This window comes from Brachycentrus maculatus, unplaced genomic scaffold (genome assembly GCF_059751285.1).
Source record: "Brachycentrus maculatus isolate JH-2025_06_01 unplaced genomic scaffold, ASM5975128v1 h1tg000750l, whole genome shotgun sequence".
NCBI lineage: Eukaryota > Metazoa > Arthropoda > Insecta > Trichoptera > Brachycentridae > Brachycentrus > Brachycentrus maculatus.
In genome coordinates this window covers 219,698-246,923 of record NW_028281480.1, presented here as the reverse complement: position 1 = coordinate 246,923, position 27,226 = coordinate 219,698, and the positions used below count along the sequence as shown (strand labels likewise).

Sequence of the window (27,226 nt, the reverse complement as noted above, 5' to 3'; positions counted from 1 at the left end):
AACAAAATTAATTGAAAATCATTTGTAAATGTGTATGAAATATATAAAATAACTAACTAAACAAACCAACTTAACAATGAAGCTAACCCCAATTACAGGAAAACAAACGATTTCAATTCAAATCGTATCGGGTTGTGGTCCCGTGGCTAGTGTCTCGGATTTTTTAATCAAAGTTTTCCGGTTCGAACCACTTTACCACAATTTCATACCACTTTCTAATAATGAGCCGCTCAGGCTCACAGAAATAGTATGAAATTGAAGTTTTTTTTTTGTAAATAATAAAAACTCAAACATTTATCTTTTTTAAATTGTAAAAAGTGTAAAATAATAATATATAAATAAAAAATAACTCGCATTGGCTAGAAGGGTGAATAGCCATAAAAAAAGAAGAAATATAAGTAAATAGATGTTCGTTAATTGATCTTTGGTTCTGTGGACGAAGCCGAACTCAACCGCTAGCTCCGGCGAATGTCTTTCTACCTCTTTCTATATTCATGCCTGTCTCTATCTCGCGCCCCCATTGCTGTTATTATGAATGTCTTTTTTTTATTTATAGGCTATGCACGCATATTATCACCGTTCAGCCAGGTTGATCTATTATTTTTATTTTTACATACATTATTTATTATTTATATATATTATTTATTATTTATTACATTATTAATTAAGAAAGGTGTGTTGAGATGGTTTGGACATGTGGAGCGTATGAGTGAAGAAAGAACGGTTAAACAAATTTATGGAGCGAATGTAGTTGGAAAAAGAAGCAGAGGACGACCGAGGAAAACTTGGCACAATCAGGTATGTCAAATACTTGAAAGCGGCCGGGTCAAGAGTCGTAATAATCGTCGGGTATGTATGAGGAGATGCATGAATGTAGAAGAGGCAAAGAATGTTTGCAAAGACAGAGTGGTGTGGCGTTCGATTCTCTCTGCCTACCCCTGCGGGGAAGCGGCGTGATGGTTAGTTAGTTAGTTAGTTTTATTTGTATGTGAGGCAAAAAGATGTATGATAGATGTTCGAATGGTGAAAGAAGGAAAGAATGCAAGGCTGAGATAATCATTATTGATAAAATGGTTTACTGATGAAGTCAAGGAACTCGCCGAAGAAAAGCCATCTGAAATACAGAAGCTCACCGTCACCAGAAGAATATGCTAAATATGTGACGCTGAGAAACCGAGTGAACTCGGACGTAAATAAGTTCAACACATTTGTTGTTAGACAAATTAGTTAAAAAAGCAATAGAGTTCAATAAGACAGCTTACCTCTGCTTTGTAGGTCTTACTAAAGCATTCGATAGAGTCAGATTAAAGGAAGTCATTAAAATTCTCGATGAAAAAGAAATACCCTCTAATAATATCAGTTATGGCAAATAAAAGCCTATCAGCGGAAGCTAAACTGGCAGTGCACAACGGAGTCCTGGTTCCAACTCTAATGTATGGAAGTAAAACATGGAGTTGGCAAAAGAAGGATGAAAGTAGACTGAGTGCAGTCGAAATGCAATCTCTCAGAAGAATGTGCGACAAAACGATGTATGATAGATGTTCGAATAGTGAAATAAGGAAGGAATGCAAAGCGGAGATAACCATTATCAATAAAATTAAGAAAGGTGCGTTGAGATGGTTTGGACATGTGGAACGAATGAGTGAGGAAAGAACGGTAAAACAAATTTATGCCGAGAAAGACCAAGAAAAACATGGCACGATCAGGTATGCTAAATACTTGAAAGTGGTCAGGTTAGGAGTCGTAGTAATCGGCGGGTATGTATGAGGAGATGCATGAACGTGGAAGAGGCGAAGAATGTTTGCAAAGACAGAGTGGTGTGGCGTTCTATTCTCCCTGCCTGAAGCGGCGTGATGGTTAGTTAGTTAGTTATAAAAGATCTAAACGAACCAGCGAAGAAAGGACTGTAAAAGAAATTTATGAGGCGAATCTTGTTGGGAACATGAGCAGAGGATGACCGGGCAAAACTTGGCATGATCAAGTATTTAAAATAATTGAAAGTGGTCAATTCAGGAATCCGAATAATCGGCGGGTATGTATGAGGTCCGCCTCCATAGTGTAGCGGTTAGCGCTCTAGGCTACCATGCTGGAGGTCCCGGGTTTGATTCCCAAGAGGGTCGCAATAAATATTATTGATTTTTCAGTCAAATATATATTTAATATGACCCTGGACTGGTACCTGAAGCGAAAGGCTGATCACCTTTCCTTCGTGTATTTAACGATCAAGATAACACTGCTTCTATATAATGCAGTGCCCTATGCACCTTTGGGGTGCGGATAAGGGTTGGGAGGAGGATGTGTGAGGGGATGCGTAAAGAAGAATGTGTACAAAGACAAGAGTAGCGTGGTGTGGTGTTCTATTCTCTCTGCCTATCCCTGCGGAAGCGGCGTGATGGTCAGTTAGTTACTTTAGATTGCATTTCTGTAAAAAATTAAGGCCAATGTTGTAAGATCACAGAGAGCGGGATAGGATGATATTTTTCAAGGATCTCGGTCATTAATGAACAAAATAAAAACATATTTAAGAACATAATATGTTTATTTTCAGGGGGGAGAGTATACATATATTAGTCACGATGAATAACTCCCAAGAAAATTGTGCAATAACACACGTTTCATGGTTATATCATCTATCTGCCTATACATATCTGCAAACACTAAAACAGTAATTACTGGCTACACATCCAAATAAAACAATGCCGAATCGTCCTCTGTAGTTTATATATTCTGATCCAGCGCTAGGAAATGAAACTGTCCAAAGCGCCAACACAATGGGGGAAATGGAACCCTTCTGCCGCGACAAGTCATTTGCCAATAGTTGCAAGAGTCTGAAAAGGTAACAAAGTTACAGAATTAGTTTTTATGTTCGAAAAATAAGCGATCTCCGATGTGAGGATATCAGACACCGGTATACACTAAGATGGTCTTATAAGGTATACAGTGGCAGGCTTCTCGGAGGGGTTGATATGAAGAGTTCCAACCTCATCATAAAACTACTCGTGGAGCACAGATGGGGGCTGGAAATTTGTCAGCAAAAGAGTCCAGTCCGGTTTTGCGATTGCAAGCTTCGTCGGGCTGGTCTTCTTACATCATATATCCAATATTATTTATTAATTATCATCCATACCTATTTCTTTGTGAACAAAACATGGCCAAGCATTGCACCCACTAGTAAATTGACATTTGTAACTGTATAAGTAAAACTGGAAAACCATTTCAAAATCTATACGCCACGTGCTGTAGCTATTTTTTGAATGACATCTTTTGTGTTTGTTGAATCTTATTTTATATGCATATAGTGCAATAAATAACATTATATGACAATAAATGTGCTTGTAACTATGCCGGTTGTCCGTACTTTACCTAAAATATAACATAAAAACAATAATAAAAACAGACTCGCTGTCAACGGACTGTCAAAATGACATTTCACACAAAGAAGATTGCACAGTTTTTCAGGCATGAAAAACAACAACAAAAACAGTTGATTACCTGCAATGCTGTTGATGGGGTCATTCCGGAGGTTATAGAATACATATTTCTTCTAATTAGCGCTTATTTGAGCAGCAGTCGAGACAAATTTCTTGCGTAATTTGTTTGACAGCTGTTTGGCAAACGGCGGAATGAGAGGAAACGCCTTACCAATAATGAAGTACTCACATTTCCAATATATAATAGTTATTTTCAACACGAGATCACCCGGCTTGTCATTTATTGTTTACAATGAATTATATAAATTAGTTTGTGCAATGAATTCATAACGGCCGCCCGGCCAGACTCGAACGAAGCTTATATACAAACATTATATACTAATGATTTCGCGTCATATCGCCAGGTTGGCAGTGAAATCTTTCGTCTTTCCAAATTTCGTACTTGAACGTTACAAAACCAGAGAAAATGTAACAAAATCTACTATTTTCCTCGTCGTGAGTGACCAGCATCAAACTTTACCATAGATGAATTTAGTAATTTGAAATGTCAAAAAAATGTTGCCATTATTAAAAAAATTCATTTAAAAACGTACTTACCTACAAACTTCAACAAATTTATCATTTGTACCTTTGTCCACCTCCGTAGTGTAATGGTCAGCGCGCTCGGCTACCGATCTGGAGTATTATTTTTTGACATCTCATCTAAGATGAAGAAGAATATGGAAGTCTGGGCATTTAAGGGGCTGACGACCGTCATAGGCTGGTTTAAGTGATCACGTTACACACGTGTAACATTCACCTATTCTACCCATTATTGACAACCACACTACTAAAATTCTTGGAAGTTCAATATATTTGAACCAATTTAAAAACCTTGTCCTAGAATCACTAGAACTTCACTAGAAACATCTATTGGTGAGATGTAAAGATGCTTTTTATGAAGCAGATACTCTTATATTAGTATATGAGGTCCGAATCCTGGATTATAATCACACACATGAGAAACTCCAGAAAATACTGTTTTCATTTTTATTGTTTAAGCTTATAATTTGACCAGATAATTTATTTACAACATTTTGAGTGTGTCCAAATACTTGTTCACAAACGTTGTGTTACGTTACGACCAAATGGCTCCGGTCAGTCGCCACCAATACTTTTTAAAAATTTCCAATAAAAACTCATTTTCAAGTGTAATATAAAGTTTTATTGATCTAAAATCATAATTAAGGAATAAAATAAAAACGATGTAGTTTTTTTCACATGGATTTTATTTGACAAATAAAATGTTCTAGTCATATAAAATTCTTCTCCTTTGCTTCTAACCCGTATCCGCACTCAATAACAACACGTGCCGCATAGGGCACTGTATTGTACAGATGCAGTGTCACCTTGACTGTTACTTACATGAAGGCAAGGTGATCACTCCTGAGCTTGAATGCAAATAAAATTCAAATTGAAAAAACTACATGGTCATTTTTTATTCTTTAAAATGCAGTTCCACCAAGAAATGTCAGTACAAAACATAAATCTTGTTATAACTTAGGTGTTTTTTTTATTGCGAACGGATTAAGCTCTGAAGAAAAATGTTTAATAGTTGTTATGTGCATATTTGGATCTTTGGCTAGTCAATTTGACAACTACAGGGTTAGGTTAGGTTAGGTAATGTACATAGTTGGATGTTTTGCTAGTGAATTTGACAACTACTGGGTTAGGTTAGGTTAAGTTAGATAATGCACATAGTTGGATCTTTGGCTAGTCAATTTGACAACTACTGGGTTAGGTTAGGTTAGGTAATGTACATAGTTGGATGTTTTGCTAGTGAATTTGACAACTACTGGGTTAGGTTAGGTGAGATAATGCACATAGTTGGATCTTTGGACAGTCAATTTGACAACTACTAGGTAAGGTTAAGTTAGATAATGCACATAGTCGGATCTTTGGTAAGTCAATTTGACAACTACTGGGTTAGGTTAGGCTAGGTAATGTACATAGTTGGATCTTTGGCTAGTCAATTTGACAACTACTAGGTAAGGTTAAGTTAGATAATGCACATAGTCGGATCTTTGGCTAGTCAATTTGACAACTACTAGGTAAGGTTAAGTTAGATAATGCACATAGTTGAATCATTGGCTAGTCAATTTGACAACTACTGGGTTACGTTAGGTTGGTAATACGATCAAGGCCACACGATGCTCTCGATCCACGGTACATAGGCTGATATCCTCGTGTACACATTCGGCTGTCCCGCGACTCCGCAGATTCTTCCGCTAGATATCATGCCTATGAGCAAGTACGTGCAGTGCACGTTATGGTGGTTGTGCACCTGGAGAGGCCCGCCCGAGTCGCCCTGGAAACGATCATAAATTCAATTATGTATTTGGTTTTTAACCAGTCCGAGAGTATGGACGTAAATGAACGTCAGTGCGAATTTCCCTTAAAGGAGTATGGACCTTAATGAACGTCGAAGTCCGTCTGTCAGTTAGTATGACGTAACTTGTATAGTAATGACATCTGTGGATATTTGTGTGTAATTTTGTCATAATTGAAAAATATTTATTTAATTAATTAGTTTTTTTAAATGTTCATAATACATCGATTTGATGAAGAAAAAAAATCATGTAAAAAGAGCCCACTCCCCAGAGAATTCGGACATCAACTTTTGTACTCCCGCAAAGGTTAAACAATGCAAGGGAAAAGCGTTGGGCGCCATCGTGGGTTGCAAAATAACTGCCCTATAAATTTATTTAGTCCACCTCCGTAGCGCAGTGGTCAGCGCGTTTGGCTACCGTGCTGGAGGTCCCGGGTTCGATTCCCAGGGGGGTCAAAATAAATATGGCCGATTTTCACTCTCACATTTATTTGATATCACCCTGGACTGGTACAAGAAGCGCAAGGCTGATCACCTTGCCTTCATGCAATTAACGATCAAGATAACACTGCGTCGCTACGATGCAGTGCCCTATGCACCATTGGGTGCGGATAAGGGTTAGAAGAAGGATAAATTTATTTTAATGTTCTTTTTAATCTAATTTTATTTTAAATATCAATTGTATTCTTGCCAGAGCCTTTATTATACACAACATTTTGAGTGTGTCCAAATACTTTTTCACAAAATCTGGATTATCTCCAATTACAGGAGTTATTTTCATATTATTTTTTGACATCTCATCAAAGATGAAGAATAATGTGGAAGTCTGGGCACATTGTTCTAGTGATTCAAGAAAAATGTTTCAAAATTGGTTCATATATTGCTCACTCCTTTCAAGAACGTCATAAATCAAAAAACTTGATTTTTCAGGAGAACGTTTTTAAAGTTTAAAAATATAATACAATGTACAATGATTAAAGAAAACACTTCGTTTTTTACCACTTGAGTTTTATTATAGACTACATGTTTCAGAAGTTAAACTTCCATCATTCAGGTCTGTATAATAACTAAAATATAAAAAATAAAATTGAAATAAAACTCAAGTGGTAAAAAACAAAGTGTTTTCTTTAATCATTGTAACATGTCTTACCACAAAGTTAATGACGAAACAATAAATAAAATATAATACAATGTATTAAAAATAAATATCAAGCCACTTACTGAACTTTTTACTGTGCAACAGAACTTTTTAGTTAAAACCTGAAGGTTTTTTCTCCATTTAAAAAATATTTAGAATATTTAAAAAAAAGTATTATACAATACCTCTTCTTCAAAATGCAAAAACAATACTTTGTGCCCTGTAGCGGGTAAATATTAAGATAAAAATATGCCGCTTTTGCTGGGATATAGGACATTTTCCGAGCATTCCGAAAACATGCCCAACTGAAAATTGACGAATTTTGATTTATGACGTTCTTGAAAGGAGTGAGCGATATATAGAAGTTCCAAGAATTTGAGTAGTGTGGTTGTCAATAATGGGTAGAATTGGTGAATGTTAAACCAGCCTATGACGGTCGTCAGCCCCGTAAATGCCCAGACTTCCATATTCTTCTTCATCTTTGATAAGATGTCAAAAAATAATATGACTTTTTATTATAACTTAAAATATAATGTATACCCACACACAGGCTTTGTCTTTGTGGGATCTTTTTTTTGTATTAATATTATATATTTTTTTGTACTTGTAATTATTATATATTGTGAAATGCAAAAGAATTTATATAAAGGTCTTTATCATGGGTGGCCAACCTTTTCAGCAGCCGGGCCAGATTTGAGAAATGATATTTTACACCGGGCCGTAAAACAAAATTTCTTCTATTATTCAAAGCAAACATAATAAGCTACGCACGGTGGAATGCTCTTTTGGTGGTTTTATGCACACATGAAAAAATATGTGAAATGCTCCACGGGCCGCAAGCAGACACCCGGCGGGGCGCATGCGGCCCGCGGGCCGTGGGTTGACCACCCTTGGTCTATATCCAGCAGTGGAAGACAGAAGCTAAAGATGGTGTATTTAGAATGGGTACTCTATATACCTGACAAGTGTCTTTGATATCGGATGACAGCCCCGCGCAGAACTGGATGCTGTCTCTAACTCCTTCAGGGTTTCTCCTAGAAGGCGGGTTCTTCCTTGAACATGTGTCCTTATCAAATATTTCTAGCACCGCCTGAAATTGTAAGCTATTTTATAATCCAAATATAATACTATCTAAATACTAATTAATATGAGGATCTGAAGTAGATTTGGAAGCATAATATACCAGAATAGCAAAGGAGGTGTCATTTTTTGCTGCAGACCAATCCACAGGATAAGACCACGGAAGAAGAAATATTTTCAAAGTGTCTCATTGATATATATATTTTATTTATTGTTTCGGCATTAACTTTGTGGTAAGACATGTTACAATGATTAAAGAAAACACTTCGTTTTTTACCACTTGAGTTTTATTATAGACTACATGTTTCAGAAGTTAAACTTCCATCATTCAGGTCTGTATAATAACTACATATACAGACCTGAATGATGAAAGTTTAACTTCTGAAACATGTAGTCTATAATAAAACTCAAGTGGTAAAAAACGAAGTGTTTTCTATAATCATTGATATATATACATGTATGTGGGTGTGCACTGTCCGTGTTAGTAGTGCTAACACTGTACGTTACTTTCATGAAATTAAATAATGCATTCTGCTCCGTGGTGTAATGGTCAGCGTGCTCGGCTACTGTTCTGGAGGTCCCGGGTTCAATTCCCTGGACCGGTTCCTGAAGGCTGATCACCTTTCCTTCGTGTGTTAATGATCAAGATAATAAGATGCAGTGCCCTATGCACCATTAGGGTGTGGATAAGGGTTCGAAGAAGAAGACATAATGCATTGCTTACGCATCACAGATTATGTTGATATATTCCTTATGTTGAAATATAATATAAATTATCCTTGAATCTCAAAATATTTCATTATAAAGTTAAAGTATTTGTTTCTGCGGCCCTAAAATCTAATTTATTATCTGGATCGGCCCTGAATTGTGTCTGGTTTAGACAGGCCCGATCAAGAAGATGAAATTTTTAAGAAGTCATCATACTTTAAATAGCGTTTGATTGTATGCTTCAATAGGAGTCTCACAACAAGATATTATATTGATATTTCAATATTAATAATCCCTTTATTTTTAATTAGAAAGCTAAAGTATTTGTTTCTACGGCCCTGCAATCTATAGATAGTTTATTACCTGAATCGGCCCTGACACGTCTGGTTTAGACAGGCCCGATAAGGAAGATGAAATGTGTAAGAACGTACTTTAAGCATCGTTTGGTTGTATGGTTCAGTATGAGATATGGGCCCCCATGCAGTCGCTATAGCCTTCTTGTCTTCAACGATCTCTCCAGTGTGGAGGCAGGCTGGACGAATCTTTTCACTGAACCTCAATCTAAAAGAAAAAATGTTATATAGGTACCAAAAATTGTATTTACATATCGCTCACTCCTTTCAACAACGTCATATATCAAAAATCATCAATTTTCAGTTGGGCATGTTTTCGGAATGCCTAGAAAATGTACTATGTCCCAGCAAAAGCGGCATATTTTAAACTTAATATTTACCAGCTACAGGGCAGAAAGTGTTTTTTTGTATTTTGAAGAAAAGGTATTGTTTAATATTTTTTTTAAATATAATAATAAACCCCTTATCCGCACCCCAATGGTGCATAGGGCACTGCATCATATAAACGCAGTGTTATCTTGATCGTTAACACACGAAGGAAAGGTGATCAGTCCTCCGCTTCAGGTACCAGTCCAGGGTAATATTGAATTAATATTAGAGTGAAAAAATCACTTATATTTATTAGACCCCCCTCTGGGAATCGAACCCGGGACCTCCAGAACGGTAGCCGAGCGCGCCGACCATTACGCTACGGAGGCGGACATTTTTTAAATATACTGAATATTTTTCACATGGAGACAAAACCTTCAGGTTTAACCTAAAAACATAATTTTGACATATTTAATTATATTCTTGAACTTTAAAGTCCAATAAGTGGCTTGATATTTATTTTTAATACATTGTATTATATTTTTAAAGTTTAAAAACGATATCCTGAAAAATCAAGTTTTTTGATATATGACGTTGTTGAAAGGAGTGAGCGATATGTGAAGGTCCTCACCAAAAAAGTTACATTTTCAATATTGCACAAAAAATCCTTTTAATGCAAATCTGTTCTGTTGACTGTGTTCTATCAAAATCTTAATTAAAGTAGGAACAAAACGTGACCAATCCTGTGTTCAACCAATATGAAATCATTAAATCGCACCAAAACGTAACAATTTTACAAGCTAGAATTCCTGATTACTTTATATCATATTTCATTCAAACCCTTATTCGCACCCCACTGGGGTGCGAATAAGGGTTTGAATAAGGGTTTCAATTAGGAACAAGGTGGCTCCTGTGAGGTCCCTTGGAGGTCGAATAAATATAAGTGATTTTTTCACTCTAATATTTATTCAATATTACCCTGGACTGGTACCTGAAGCGGAGGGCTGATCACCTTTCCTTCATGTGTTAATGATTAAGATAACACTGTGTTTATATGATGCAGTGCCCTATGCACCATTGGGGTGCGGATAAGGGTTTGAATGAAAAATGAATGCAAAGAATTTAAAATAAAGAAAAAATAAATATTAATGATACCATTTAAGATTTGAGTATGTCAAAATATGACAAAGAAAATCAACCGATCTCACCTTCTGTCGAGTTCTAGCAGGGCTAAATTGTTGTAAGATGACCCGTGTTTATAATCCGGGTGGACACGTATGGACGTTATGTTGAAAAACTCATGGCTGGGTATTTGAGAATTGCTGTCCCTCCCGCCGAGATGTACATACTTGACGTCTCTGAAAAAATAAAGTGTATTTATATTCAATTCAATTTTATTCCAAAGAAAAAAAGTATAAATACTTATAAAAAACAATATTCAAGCCGTATACATTAAAAGTAAGCAAGAAGACTCTTGTTAAAGATGTAGAAGAATCCCTTATGGGAATACCCCCTCAGGCACATGGAACAGGTATTGTTCAGCATATCTTCCTACAGGCATAACCATCGGCAGGTTGCTCCTGTATATAGGAATGGGAAACTATCTATGCCCACGCTGTCCTTAGCTAACTATCGGGAACATACAGACCGATGCTCCGGATAGTTTCAGGATTATCCATCATACCGCGCAACAATGGATAGAAATGCCTCATCAAATACACATTCCTTCTAGTCTCTAGACTGTTGTAGCCGAGCATACCCTGGAGGAACTGGTAGCTCTTCCTACAGGCATAACCATCGGCAGGTTGCTCCTGTATATAGGAATGGGAAACTATCTATGCCCACGCTGTCCTTAGCTAACTATCGGGAACATACAGACCGATGCTCCGGATAGTTTCAGGATTATCCATCATACCGCGCAACAATGGATAGAAATGCCTCATCAAATACACATTCCTTCTAGTATCTAGACTGTTGTGGCCGAGCATACCCTGGAGGAACTGATAACTCTTCCTACAGGCATAACCATCGGCAGGTTGCTCCTGTATATAAGAATGGGAAACTATCTATATATGCCAACGCTGTCCTATTGGGAACATACAGACCAATGCTCCTTTTATATGCTAACTAACGTGCCGGACGGTATAATTTCGTGCAGTGCACAAACCCCCTAATGGTACTTTGGGTACCGTTATTTCTGACTGATTTTAGTTGGTATTTCAATCAAAAGGATAATTCTATCCTCACAGGGACATCTTTGATCAAGTGTCTTCAAATAAATTTGTAAAAAAAATATATAAAATAATGCATTACAAAAAGTTTTCTTTAATGATTTGTATATATCACAATTAGTATCTTTGTTATTTTTTGACATCTCATCAAAGATGAAGAAGAATATGAAAGTCTGGGCATTTACGGGGCTGACGACCGTCATAGGTTGGTTTAAGTAATCACTTTACACATGTGTAACATTTACCAATTGTACCCATTATTGACAACACACTATTCAAATTCTTGGAGGTTCTATATATATGAACCAATTTAGAAACCTTGTTCTTGAATCACTAGAACTTCACTAGAGACATCTATTGGTGAGATGTAAAGAAGCTTTTTATCAAGCAGAAACTCTTCTATTAGTATGTGAGGTCCGAATCCTGGATTATAATCACACACATGAGAAACGCCAGAAAATACCATTTTCATTTTTATTATCAGCCCCGTAAATGCCCAGACTTCCATATTCTTCTTCATCTTTGATGAGATGTCAAAAAATAATATGAAATAACTAACTAACTAACTAACTAACCATCACGCCGCTTCCCCGCAGGGGTAGGCGGAGAGAATAGAGCGCCACACCACTCTGTCCTTGCAAACATTCTTCGCCTCTTCCACGTTCATGCATCTCCTCATACATACCCGCCGATTGTTACGACTCCTAACCTGACCACTTTCAAGTATTTGGCATACCTGATCGTGCCATGTTTTTCTCGGTCTTCCTCTGTTTCTTTTCCCACTAACATTCGCTTCATAAATTTGTTTTACCGTTCTTTCCTCACTCATTCGTTCCACATGTCCAAACCATCTCAACGCACCTTTCTTAATTTTATCGATAATGCTTATCTCAGCTTTGCATTCCTTCCTTATTTCGCTATTCGCACATCTATCATACATCGTTTTGTCGCACATTCTTCTAATATGAAATAACTCCTGTAATTGGAGATAATCCAGATCTTGTGAACAAGTATTTGGACACACTCAAAATGTTGTAGCATCTTTATAATACGAACTACCACAGACGGTGGAGGCGTGGTGTAAACTGCAAATGTAAAATTTTCTCAGCCGCCAAGACATGGCGGCCGGTATGCCGAAGGGTTAAAATAGTATTTTTTGACATCTCATCAAAGATGAAGAAGAATATGGAAGTCTGGGCATTTACGGGGCTTACGACCGTCATAGGCTGGTTTAAGTGATCACTTTACACACGTGTAACATTCACCAATTCCACCCATTATTGACAACCACACTACTCAAATTCTTGGAAGTTCTATATATATGAACCAATTTAGAAACCTTGTTCATGAATCACTAAAACTTCACTAGAGACATCTATTGGTGAGATGTAAAGAAGCTTTGTATTAAGCAGAAACTCTTATATTAGTATGTGAGATCCCCGTAAATGCCCAGACTTCCATATTCTTCTTCATCTTTGATGAGATGTCAAAAAATAGTATGAAAATAACTCCTGTAATCGGAGATAATCCAGATTTTGTGAACAAGTATTTGGACACACTCAAAATGTGGTTAAAATAGTCATTAGAAATTTAGATGAATACAGGTGAGGGATGGTAAGTACCTGAATTGTCTATGGTAGACGCAGTATCCGGGGGCCAGGACCCATTTATCGCTAATCAAGGAGCCCCCGCACTCCCAAACTATCGCGTCATCATTCTGGAATCCTAAGTGTGCCTGAAAAAATCATCACAATAAATAGGGACAAAGTTAAACCCTATATTATTTATTGATTCGGCATTAACTTTGTGGAAAGACTTGAATATTTTATTAAAATTAAACACTTGAATATATCACTTTAATGAGTTTTATTTTTATTTACGACTAGATTTGAAAAAAAAAAGTGTCTGCCTCCGTAACGGTCAGCATGCTCCGCTACCGTTCTGGAGGTTCGATTCCCAAGGGGGGTAAAATAAATATAAGTGATTTTTTCACTGTCAAGATTACACTGCATTTATATGTAACATTTGTACATTTGTCCACCTCCGTAGTGTAATGGTCAGCACGCTCAGCTACCGATCTGGAGTTCTTCGAGGCCCATTCCCAGGGAGGGAGTGAAATAAATACAAGTGATTTTTTCACTATAATATTTATTCAATATTACCATGGACTGGTACCTGAAGCGGAGGGCTGATCACCCTTCCTTCATGTGTAAACGATCAAGATAACACTGCGTTTATATGACGCAGTGCCCTATGCACCATCGGGGTGCGGATAAGAGTTTTATTATTTATTATTATTTGAAAACATCTGTCGCTTTCGAAATTAGTTGTAAATAAAAATAAAACTCATTAAAGTGTTTGACGTTAAACGCTCGACTACCGTTCTGTGGGTCCCGGGTTCGATTCCCAAGGGGGGTAAAATAAATAGAAATGATTTTTTCACTGTAACATTTATTCAATATTACCATGGACTGGTACCTGAAGCGGAGGGCTGATCACCTTTCCTTCACGCGTAAAACGATCAAGATAACACTGCGTTTATATGAAGCAGTGCCCTATGCACCATTTGGTGCGGATAAGGGTTTTTATTATATTATTATTTATTATAGTAAAAACATATCACTTAGGAAGTTTAAAACACAGATGAGATAAATAGATCCCTTAGTCCTTACCATGTGTGGGAATTCTCCTTCAGTCGCGTGACTGCTACCGCCAATGAGGGGGGGAACTGCGTGGTTGCAAGCATAATGACGCGTCAAGGGAGCGTTTACCAGAAATGACGAAGCCGTGCACGGATACACGCTTTGCACTAGCTCGATGCATTCTGAAACCGTGGACAAAACTATAAACATAAACCCTGATGATAATTTTTTGACATCTCATCAAAGATGAAGAAGAATATGGAAGTCTGGGCATTTGCGGGGCTGACGACCGTCATAGGCTGGTTTAAGTGGTCACTTTACACACGTGTAACATTCACCAATTCTACCCATTGTTGACAACCACACTACTCAAATTCTTGGAAGTTCTGTATATATGAACCAATTTAGAAACCTTGTTCTTGAATCACTAGAACTCCACTAGAGACATCTATTGGTGAGATGTAAATTTACACGTGTGTAAAGTGATCACTTAAACCAGCCTATGACGGTCGTCAGCCCCGTAAATGCCCAGACTTCTATATTGTTCTTCATCTTTGATGAGATGTCAAAAAATCATATGAAAATAACTCCTGTAATAGGAGATAATCCAGATTTTGTGAACAAGTATTTGGACACACTCAAAATGTTGTAAGCCCTGATGATGACAAGGTTCTTGTCGAAACCGGTTGGAAAAGGTGTACCAATAAATAGTAGTTAAAACAAAGGTACTTTGTGGTACATTTTATAATTGTTGGGTAATATATCCAAAATAAAACAAGGTTAGTTGGACTGAATTCTACATTTATTTATGTATATGTTACATAATATGTGACGCGTTTCCTCTTCTTAGGACATTATCAAAAACGAGTGTTTGATAATGTCAACAGTGTTTGATAATGTCCTAAGAAAACGAAACGCGTCACGTATTAACATGTACATAAATAAGTGTAGAATTCAATCCAACAAAAACCTTGTATTATTTTGGATATATTACCCAATAATTCAATATGGAATTCTACAAACTGTCTGCAGTTACAATCACGCCGCTTCCACGCAGGGGTAGGCAGGGAGAATAGAGCGCCAAACCACTCTGTCCTTGCAAACATTCTTCGCCTCTTCCACGTTCATGCATCTCCTCATACATACCCGCCGATTGTTACGACTCCTAACCTGACCACTTTCAAGTATTTGGCATACCTGATCGTGCCATATTTTTCTCGGTCTTCCTCTGCTTCTTTTCCCGCTAACATTCGAATCATAAATTTGTTTTACCGTTCTTTCCTCACTCATTCGTTCTACATGTCCAAACCATCTCAACACACCTTTCTTAATTTTATCGATAATGCTTATCTCAGCTTTGCATTCCTTCCTTATTTCACTTTTCGTACATCTATCATACATTGTTTTGTCGCACATTCTTCTGAGAGATCGCATTTTGACTGCATTTAGTCTACTTTCATCCTTCTTTTGCCAACTCCATGTTTCTTATTCTATACATTAGAGTTGGAACCAGGACTCCGTTGTGCACTGCCAGTTTTGCTTCCGCTGATAGGTTTTTATTTGCTATAACTGATTTCAGTGCACCATTCACTTTGTTCCCAGATCAATGTTACGGATAATTTCAGGTTTATCGATCATACCCCGCAACAATTGATAAAAATGTGTAATCAATTTGTGTGACATAAAATGGGCTTACTGTCCCAAGCCTTCTGCCCCGTTGGCTTTATATGGACAGCCTCAGCCGGAATGGGCGGGCAGCCATCTTGGGTCGGCCTTGAGGCGGCATTCGTGGGGGCGCTCGGGAGCTGTGCGAGGGAAGGGGGAGTCGAGGAGACCGCCTCACTCTGTACGCAGCAAACGATGGGGTTTGTGCCCACGAAAGAGCATACCTGTAACATAGAAAGAGTGAACACCATGTATTCTTGATATCTCAACACATATAAAGAAGAATATTTATTTATCAAACGGCTAATGCCTTTAACACAATACATATATACAGTATCTAATATAAAAATACACTAATGAATACACTAATAGAGAAACAAAAAGTCTTAAACATAAAATAATAATAAAATAACAAATAGTAAGCACTGGTCAATACACGTCTCCTTCACACACCATCAGCGAGCAGCGAGAGAGAGTGAAACACAACGTTTACATTTATCCATTATAACATGGAGAAGAAATGCTGAGAAAGTACACACTTCAAGGTGGATAACAATTTATTAAATAAATCTGTACTTTCAAAAGCATTGGCTAACATGTGAAGCCGCGGAATGGGAGAGAACATGGCGTAGTGTGCGTTATGTACAAATACTGGGAATACAGATTTTTGCCTAGTACCTCTTGGACGCACGCTAAGCTTTATTTGATTTAGGAGATCAGGGCTGGTAAGAATTTTATATAACAGGCAGTGGCGTGCCTAGGGTTTACCAGTAAGGCAAGCCCATTATTTTTCACATTCGCGAATACATGATGTACCTATAATTTCTTCACCTCATATCATTCCCAGTGTAGTAAGCACCCAGAAAGTATTATAAATATAAACAATGAATTGTAATCAATATAAAAATATGCATACATGTAACTTTTGTAAGGTATAGCCATCACCTTTCAATAAAGAAAATGTTCACTGTAACAAAATATCTTCCTCAGAAATCAATCATCACCATATAATGGCATGCATAGTGTTTAATAATCATATAAGCGCGCGATAATTTAAAAAAAGTCATACATTAATTATGTATATTTAATCATTTGGTCTAGATTTCATTTTGGTCATTTTTATTTGAAGTTGTTAGGCAAGCCGGGCTTTTGGGCTTCTAGGGAAGTACCGCCACTGATAACAGGACCAAATCAGTAATTACCCTTCTATCACTAAGATTTATTAATTTTAGCCGCTTAATTATGCAGTTATAATCTAACTCAACAATGGTTATATTTAGTTTAAAATGAATGTATCTAAGGAAGTTGTGTTGTACTCTCTCTACGCTGTAAGCATGTATAGTATAATGAGGAGACCAGACTGTGGAGGGAATACACGCCAGAGGACGCCCACGCCGCGAACACCTGAGCGACTTATACCAAGACATGGGCTGCTCCACGTATGAGAAGCTGAAGAGGACTTCCCAAAATAGGTGAGAATGGTGAAAGAGATGTCATCTGTCGCCACAGACCAATCCGCAGGATTGAGACCAGAGGGAGAGAGACATATGTTGCTGTTACAACATTTTGAGTGTGTCCAAATACTAAACAAATACAAAAACTGAGGTTCGAATCTTGGAGCAATGTAAAAACACAAACGCTTATGTCAGCCGCGTATGGGGCATGTTTTGTTAAAACACATACGGTTATGCGAGCCGCGTGGATCCGGTTAACCACTTTATTATTGGTACACTTCATCCAACCGGTTTCGACAAGAACCTTGTCATCATCAGGGTTTATGTACTAATTCTAAAACATTGAAATAATCATAATTAATTCCATTCGTAGTTCAATAAAATGTCATTTGGAGTTCAATAAAAACAACATTTTGAGTGTGTCCAAATACTTGTTCACAAAATCTGGATTATCTCCTATTACAGGAGTTAATTTTTATATTATTTTTTGACATCTCATAAAAGATGAAGATTCTTTACATCTCACCAATAGATGTCTCTAGTGAAGTTCTAGTGATTCAAGAACTAGGTTTCTAAATTGGTTCATATATACAGAACTTCTAAGAATTTGAGTAGTGTGGTTGTCAATAATGGGTAGAATTGGTGAATGTTACACGTGTGTTAAGTGATCACATAAAGCAGCCTATGACGGTCGTCAGCCCCGTAAATGCCTAGACTTCCATATTCTTCTTCATCTTTGATGAGATGTCAAAAAATAATATGTTGCTGTTGTTAACCCGAAATAAACGAAAATTAAAAAATACCCGCTTTTAAAATTAAAGTAGAATTTACTTAAAAACCATATAAATATGACATTTCAAACTAGTGTATTTTGCCAGTTTAAAGAACGTTGAAAACTTTATAATATGCATCATCATGTCAAAATTGCATATTTTTTAGTTAACCTGAATGTTTTTTCTCCATTTGAAAAATATTTAGTATATTTATAAAAATAATTAAACAATACCTTTTCTTCAAAATACAAAAACAACGCTTTTTGCCCTGTAGCGGGTAAATATCAAGTTAAAAACATGCCGCATTCGCTGGGATATAGTACATTTTCTGGGCATTCCGAAAACATGCTTAACTGAAAATTGTCGATTTTTGATATATCGCTCACTCTTTTCAAGAATGTCATAAATAAAAAAAAAATATTTTTCAGGAGAATGTTTTTAATGTTTAAAAATATATTACAATGTAATAAAAAATATATATCAAGCCACTTATTGAACTTTTTACTGTGCAACAGATCTTTTTAGCTAAAACCTGAATGTTTTTTCTCCATTTGAAAAATATTTAGTATATTTAAAAAAATTATTTAACAATACCTTTTCTTCAAAATACAAAAACAACACTTTCTGCCCTGTAGCGGGGAAATATCAAGTTAAAAATATGCCGCTTTTGCTGGGATATAGTATATTTTCTGGGCATCCCGAAAACATGCACAACTGAAAATTGACAATTTTTGATATATCGCTCACTCCTTTCAAGAATGTCATAAATCAAAAAAACTTTATTTTTCAGGAGAATGTTTTTAAAGTTTAAAAATATATTACAATGTATTAAAAAATATATATCAAGCCACATATTAAACTTTTTACTGTGCAACAGATCTTTTTAGCTAAAACCTGAATGTTTTTTCTCCATTTGAAAAATATTTAGTATATTTATAAAAATAATTAAACAATACCTTTTCTTCAAAATACAAAAACAACACTTTCTGCCCTGTAGCGGGTAAATATCAAGTTAAAAACATGCCGCTTCTGCTGGGATATAGTTCGTTTTCTGGGCATTCCAAAACATGCACAACTGAAAATTTATGATTTTTGATGTATGTATGACGTTTTTGAAATTAGTGAGCGATGTAGGGAATAAATGCGTACCTGAGGCATAAATTGATGAACTATATCTTTCCTAGCTGCCGGGCAGTTACGAAAAGGTTGACAGACCCCAGTTTGTCCTGTTCTCGATAGCACACAAGCATCGCCTGTAATAAAATAATAACAGCTTGAGAATGAATCCACCTACTGGGTATGCTGGTAAAAAACTTTAACTCTAAAATTCGTTATTTATTGTAACTGCAGACAGTCGGTAGGATTCTATTTTAACTTTTTGGGTAATATATCCAAAATTTAACATGTCTATTGGATTGAATTCTACTTTTATTTACATATATATGTATTTATATATTTGTCCGCCTCCGTAGTGTTATGGTCAGCACATTCGGCTACCGTTTTGGAGGTTCCGGATTTGATTCCCGGGGGGAGGGTCAAATAAATATAAGTGATTTTTTCACTGTCATATTTATTCAATATTACCCTGGACTGGTACCTGAAGCGGAGGGATGATCACCTTTTCTTCATGTGTTAACGATCAAGATAACACTACGTTTATATGAAGCAGTGCCCTTGGCATATTATTATTATTATATAAATATATATATATATATATATACATTAATTAAAGTTTATTCTTAATTTATCTTTATAATATTTTTCTATCTATCTATCTGATTCTGACAGTTCAGAATATTATATTTTTTCTATCTGTTTTCTTTTCTTTTATTCTGTGCGACGCATGCGACATCTGGTGGTAGAACTGTTTTATGTAGGTACAATTTGTAAGTACTTAATAAAATGTATAGGTAGGTACCTAGGTATTTTATTACATATATATATATATATTTATATATATATATATATATATATATATATATATATATATATATATATATATATATATATATATATATATATATATATATATATATATATAATAGTCATACAGGAGAATGTGACCAAGTACATAATTGACTATTTGATATCTTACTAGCTTAATATTGCCCTGAAAAACATCCCAAAGCATTTTAAACTTGGAAGTATAATATATTGACTTGGTAAAAATGACTAACTGCATTGGTGTTTATTTTGTTGCCAAGCAAAAGTGACTTAAATGGCCCTCCTGAACACTTTTTACGTTTTGTTAGTTGGTCACTTTCTCCTGTACGACTACAATATATATATATATATATATATATATATATCGCTCACTCCTTTCAAGAACGTCATAAATCAAAAAACTTGATTTATCAGGAGAACGTTTTTAAAGTTTAAAAATAAAATACAATGTTTTAAAAATAAATATCAAGCCACTTATTAAACTTTTTACTGTACAACAGATCTTTTTAGGTAAAACCTGAAGGTTTGTTCTCCATTTGAAAAATATTTAGTATATTTCAAAAAATAATTAAACAGTACCTTTTCTTCAAAATGCAAAAACAACACTTTCTGCCCTGTAGCGGGTAAATATTAAGTAAAAATATGCTGCTTTTGCTGGGATATAGTACATTTTCTGGGCACTCCGAAAACATGCACAACTGAAAATTGACGATTTTTGATTTATGACGTTCTTGAAAGGAGTGAGCGATATATGATGATATGTGACGCGTTTCGTCTTATGAAGACATTATCAAACACTCTACGTGAGTGTTTGATAATGTCTTAATAAGAGGAAACCTGTCACATATTATTATGTTAATAAAAGTAGAATTCAATCTAATAACCGTGTTTAATTTTGGATATATTACCCAACAATTCAATATGGAATTCTACCAACTGTCTGCAGCTACAATATATAGGTTTAAGCATTTTTTTTAAGGTTAGGGATCTTCCTCATCATCCCTTATGTCACTGCGACCATATAATGTCTATTGTGACCTCCCTCTGTATCACAGCTCACTCCCAAGACCTGCGTGAGTCATGTAGCTCACGACCTGCCTTGGTGGTAGGAGCTTCACCTTCTCGGAGTCCAGTAGAGGTCCTCTAAGGATGTGACTTGGTTTGCGAGCGAGTGTGTCACATTTGTAGAGAATGTGGATTGGTGTTTCGTTACCCTCCATACAAAATCTGCATACTGGGGAGTTATGACGTCCAATTATGTGTTTCCTCAGTCTGCAGTGTCCTGTCAAGGTCCTGGTTAGGACCCTTATTTGTTTTTTGCTAAGCTTTAGAGCTTTTTTGGTGAATTTCCGCGAGTACCCCATGATCAGTTCCTTTGAACATACATCAGGTTTGAACATACATACTAATATATTGTTTTGCTTACATATTTACCTTCGTATAATGTTTTCTGGCCGTTTATAAGATTTAAACCAGAACAGATTAAAGCCAGATTCACTATGGTTAAACATAACACTTTTTCCATTTAAAATGATAACTTGAACACTACAAACAGTCGTAAGGTCTTGAACCATATTGGCGTAATTTACTAATCAAAAATAATAGTTTATTGAAGCATTCACTTTCAAAGCCTGTTAGCTCCAAGTGCTGTTCCAAATTTTCCAGATTTTCCTTTTATGTAATATTTTTTTTAAATCAAACACTAACTTTGTGATTTTCCATTTCATAATTAGCCTGTCCGCCTCTGTAGTGTAATGGTCAGCACGCTCGGCTGCCGTTCTGGAGGTCCCGGGTTCGATTCCCAAGGGGGGTAAAATAAATATAAGTGATTTTTTTTCGCTGTCATATTTATTCAATATTACCCTGGACTGGTATCTGAAGCGGAGGGCTGATCACCTTTCCTTCATTTGTAAACGATCAAGATAACACTGCGTTTATATGACGCAGTGCCCTATGCACCATTGGGGTGCGGATAAGGGTTTTTATTATTATTATTAACTTTGTGATTTTTTTTATGTTCTTTCTTTCCTTCGATCAAGATAACACTGCGTTTATATGATGTAGTGCCCTATGCACCATTGGGGTTGCGCTAAATAAAAAGGTTAGTCAAATCCATAGTGTAATGGTCAACACGCTCGAATACTAACCTGGAGGTCCCGGGCTCGATTCCCAGGAGGGGTCAAATAAATTTAAGTGATTTTTTTAACAGATTTATATTATCCACTGACACTTCGTGGTGGAATTGCATTTTAATATATTATTAGATTAAAACCAATATTTTTAGCTTTCCCACTTTATTTTTAATTTACCAGCGACCGGGTTTCGTCGTTACCGACATCATCAGACTGGTGATGTCGGTAACGACGAAACCCGGTCGCTGGTCAAATAAAAATAAAGTGTAAAAGCTAAAAATATTGGTTTTAATCTAATAATATATGATTTTTTAACTCTTAGATAAAGATAACGCTGCATTTATATGATGCAGTGCCCTATGCACCATTGGAGTGCGGATAAGGGTTTGAAGTTGAAGAAGTATTTTGTTTTATAAAAAATTGAAACGGAGTTAGCTTATTTTGATAATATATACTTCAATCGATCGTTTGTTATTTTTGTGTTATCTTTACGACTCTGACCCCTCGTCACAGGAAAATCCGCACGGATAGTCACTATGTTATATCTAGCAAAAAAGTTGATTATTTTTGTTGATGTAGAAAAAATAGTATATATATCGCTCACTCCTTTCAACGTCATATCGCTCACTCCTTTCAAGAACGTCATAAATCAAAAATCGATAATTTTTAGTTGTGCATGTTTTTGGAATACCCAGAAAATGTACTATATCCCAGCAAAAAAGGCATATTTTTAACTCAATATTTACCCGCTACAGGGCAGAAAGTGTTGTTTTTGCATTTTGAAGAAAAGGTAAAGTTTAATTATTTTTAAAAAATATTTTAAATATTTTTCAAATGGAGAATAAACCTTCAGGTTTTACCTAAAAAGATCTGATGCACAGTAAAAAGTTCAATAAGTGGCTTGATATTTATTTTAAATACATTGTAGTATATTTTTAAACTTTAAAAACGTTCTCCTGAAAAATCAAGTTTGTTGATTTATGACGTTCTTGAAAGGAGTGAGCGATATATCAAAAAACTTGATTTTTCAGATGTTTTTAAATTTATGTATTAATTTTGAATCAAACACAGATTTTTTGAGTCTACTAAGCTGTATTTTATTAACAAAAACACATAAAAAATTATATTGTGACAGTTGTTTCGCCTTGTTAGGGCCTTATCAAACGAATCGCATTGTTATGCATTCCTTGTTGTTATCCTTGCTAGGCATTCGTTTGATAATGCCCTAACAAGGCGAAACAATTGTCACAATATAGTTTTTTATGCGTTTTTGTTAATAAAATACAACTTAGTAGACTCAAAAATCTGTGTTTGATTTAAAATTAATACATAAATTAAAATGGAGTTCTACAAATTAAACGCCAAATCAATAATAATGATGTTTTTAAAGTTTAAAAATAATAATAATAATAAAACCCTTATCCGCACCCCAGTGGTGCATAGGGCACTGCGTCATATAAACGCAGTGTTATCTTGATCGTTTACACATGAAGGAAAGGTGATCAGCCCTCCGCTTCAGGTACCAGTCCAGGGTAATATTGAATAAATATGACAGTGAAAAAAAATCACTTATATTTATTTTACCCCCCTTGGGAATCGAACCCGGGACCTCCAGAACGGTAGCCGAGCGTGCTGACCATTACACTACGGAGGCGGACATATATATAATGTAAAATATTAAAATATTTGAGTGAGGAAAGAACGGTTAAACAAACTTATGAGGCGAATGTAATTGGGAGAAGGAGCAGAGGTGGACCGAGAAAAGCATGGCACGATCAGGTATGCCAAATACTTGAAAGTGGTCAGGTTAGGAGTCGTAATAATCGGCGGGTATGTATGAGGAGATGCATGAACGTGGAAGAGGCGAGGAATGTATGAATTAATGTATTACACACCACTCTGTCTTTGCAATTCATTACATTAATTAATAATTAATTAATGTAATGAATTGCAAAGACAGAGTGGTGTGGCGTTCTATTCTCTCTGCCTACCCCTGCGGGTAAGCGGCGTGATGGGTAAGTTAGTTAGTTAGTTATGTAAAATATTAAAAATAAATATCAAGACACTTATTGAAATTTTTACTGTGCAACAGATCTTTTGAGGTAAAACCTGAATGTTTTTTTTCCATTTGAAAAATATTTAGTTTATTTAAAAAAAACAATTAAACTACACATTTTCTTAAAAATGTAGAAACAACACTTTTTGCCCTGTAGCGGGTAAATATTAAGTTAAAAATATGCCGCTTTTGCTGGGATATAGTACATTTTCTGGGCATTCTGAAAACATGCACAACTGAAAATTGACGATTTTTTATTTATGACGTTCTTGAAAAGAGTGAGCGATATTTGACAATCAATATAATGTGATATCACTGTTAAGCGTAAAAAGAAATACAGGAGGCATGAAAAAATTAAACCCGCCTAAAAATTCCTAGGGTATTTGAGGTTGCATACACGTCTTCTCCTTCCTGGCTACATCCCAGCTTATTGTCCTTGTGGGGTCCTATTGTATTCTTACCAGTGCCCTATACTATGACCTAAATTATATTGTATACCCACACACAGGCCACGCCTTGTGGGATCTTTTTTTGTATTTATATTTTAAAATAATTTAAGAAAACACTTGTTTTTTACCACTTGAGTTTTATTATAGACTACATGTTTCAGAAGTTAAACTTCCGTCATTCAGGTCTGTTATTATACATGTCTGTTATTATTCATGTGTTATATGTCTGAAACATGTAATCTATAATAAAACTCAAGTGGTAAAAAACAAGTGTTTTCTTTAATCATTGTAATATGTCTTACCACAAAGTTAATGCCGAAACAATAAATAAAATATTTATATTTTATTTATATTTTTCTGTATTTAAATTTATGTCATGTTTGTATAATGCAAAAGAATTTAAAATAAAGAAGAAAAAAAAAGCTCTCCTCGTCTTCAGGCTGTAGGTCCTTCTGTCCCGGACAACGTCACCTAGGCCATGCCTTGGGATCATGTTATCTTTCTGCATCACCCATGAATTCCTTGGTCTTCCTCTAGATAACTCTCGAGCAAGATCCATTTCTATTGCCTGGTTAACTACATGTTCAGGTTCTCTGCGCCCTATGTGCCCATACCACCTCCAATTGCCTTTCCCCTACCTTACTATTGATGCCTGTTACAGCCAGGCTTCCACGAATGTGTGAACTCTTTATTTTGTCTCTAAGGGACACTCCATCTGACCACCTGAGCATTCGCATTTCAGCAGTTTCTAGTTGCCTAGAGTAGGTGCTATACATCGTCCAGCATTCGGAACCGTATAGGAGTTCGGGTCTGACAATTACATACATAATTAGGTTGCATGTGTATGCAACCTAATTATGTATGTAATGGTCAGACCCGAACTGCTATATGTCTCTGAATGTATGGAGAAGAATAATACACAAGCTCATACGTATGTATGAGTACAATAAAATATAAACAAGCTCCTACGTATGTATTATTCTTCTCTGTCTTAGTCCCTATTGCTATGAATTGTGACCCTTGTGTAAGCAATGACACTTCTCCAGTTATCCCTTGACTGCGCTGCACGTAGCGCTCCAACCACCTTAACTCCATCGGTCCATCGTGTGCGGATCTTCCTCTCCCTCTCTTTCCCTCCAGGCTACCCATCACAAATAGTCGTTCCAGGCTATCCTCCTTGCCACGCGCAACGTGTCCAAAGTACTGGAGAATCCGTCGGGACAGACATTGGCCAGAGTCAAGCCATCTAAGCGTAGTTCCTGGCGAATGGACTCGTTGGTGCGTCTAGCTGTCCATGGAATTCGGAGCACGCGCCTCCAACACCACATTTCGAAGGCATCACTTTTTCTCCTTTCTGCTGCTTTTATGGTCCATGTTTCAGCAGCATAGAGAAAAATCGAGTGGACCAAGCTTTTTACAAGCTTCATCTTGGTGTTGTTACTTACATCCCGGACTTTTCAGATTTTGTCTAGCTTAGACAAATACGACATCTGATATCTTCAGATCATTTTAAAGTATATTTTGGAGTAGCTTATAATATTCTCTTGTGTATTATAAACTACTCCAAAAGTGTAATAGTGTCTTGAGTTAAATATCAAATATACTTATAGTCTTTGCCCTTTATATAATAAACGATCGATTGATTATAGTTTTGGTTCCGTCTGGTACCCAATGCAGCATTGGGTGGGTCTCACTTAGTATTTCTTAATCTTTAATTTTAAATGTCACGCTTTTGATGCGCATCAATTAAATTTAAATTATGGCAGCACCGTCAAAGCCTTCTATATAATGAATACAATATTTACGCGCGATATATTTAGTGAGGTCTCCACTTAAGTAATCAAGTTGCTACATTTTCAAGTAGAGTACTACCAGAGTAGACCCAGATGCATGGTGTCTACAGTGCATCTAGGTAGGGTATCTAACAATGGAAAAATCGTTGGCGATCATTCTGGAGAAGGCTTCTCTGTCCTGTGATGTTCGGAACAAATAACCCTTATTCCGGACAAATCTCAGATAGAAGATTGTGCTGTTTTTTTATATTCAATACGACCTACACCTGCTCTGGAAAGAACTTCTGAGTCGTCACATGATTCATTCAAGATATATGGAGCAGACGTTTTTCCCGCCTTATCTCGAAGGCTTTTAGACTGTTCATTATTGTAACTTACATTTTTAAAATAATAATATGCTTGCGGTCTGTCTTTTTGAATTACCTAACGTCCAAGTGACTCTGAAATCTAGCTACGGCTTATGCAACACCGCTTATCATGACCCTACTCAGGCTTCAACTTTTTAAGTTTCATAGCCTATGCCTACTCGTGCGTGGATTTAATCTTTATGTAAATAACTTCATGTAATTCATAAGGGAAAATTCTAGGCAAAAACACTCGCAATTCTAACATTCAGAGTACGCACCACGGAGCTATAAAATAGTACTAACCAAGCAGATAAAATAAAAACATATTGATATAGGAGGCATTGCACTCTGAG

The 27,226-nt window shown here is 36.1% G+C and overlaps 1 protein-coding gene across 1 annotated transcript; it reads right to left on the bottom strand.

The window, feature by feature from the left end:
* Positions 1 to 4,612: 4,612 nt before the first annotated feature.
* LOC148300326 (venom protease-like) lies at positions 4,613 to 21,686 on the bottom strand. The gene is made up of 9 exons (XM_088274946.1): positions 21,531 to 21,686; positions 19,302 to 19,405; positions 15,957 to 16,149; positions 14,291 to 14,442; positions 13,241 to 13,353; positions 10,596 to 10,745; positions 9,157 to 9,286; positions 7,896 to 8,027; positions 4,613 to 5,778 (listed from the first exon to the last, which is right to left on the bottom strand). Exons 1-9 carry the CDS (start codon positions 21,619 to 21,621, stop codon positions 5,608 to 5,610), a joined length of 1,236 nt encoding a protein of 411 aa, XP_088131072.1. The 5' UTR covers positions 21,622 to 21,686; the 3' UTR covers positions 4,613 to 5,607.
* Between the last annotated feature and the right edge of the window lie 5,540 nt (positions 21,687 to 27,226).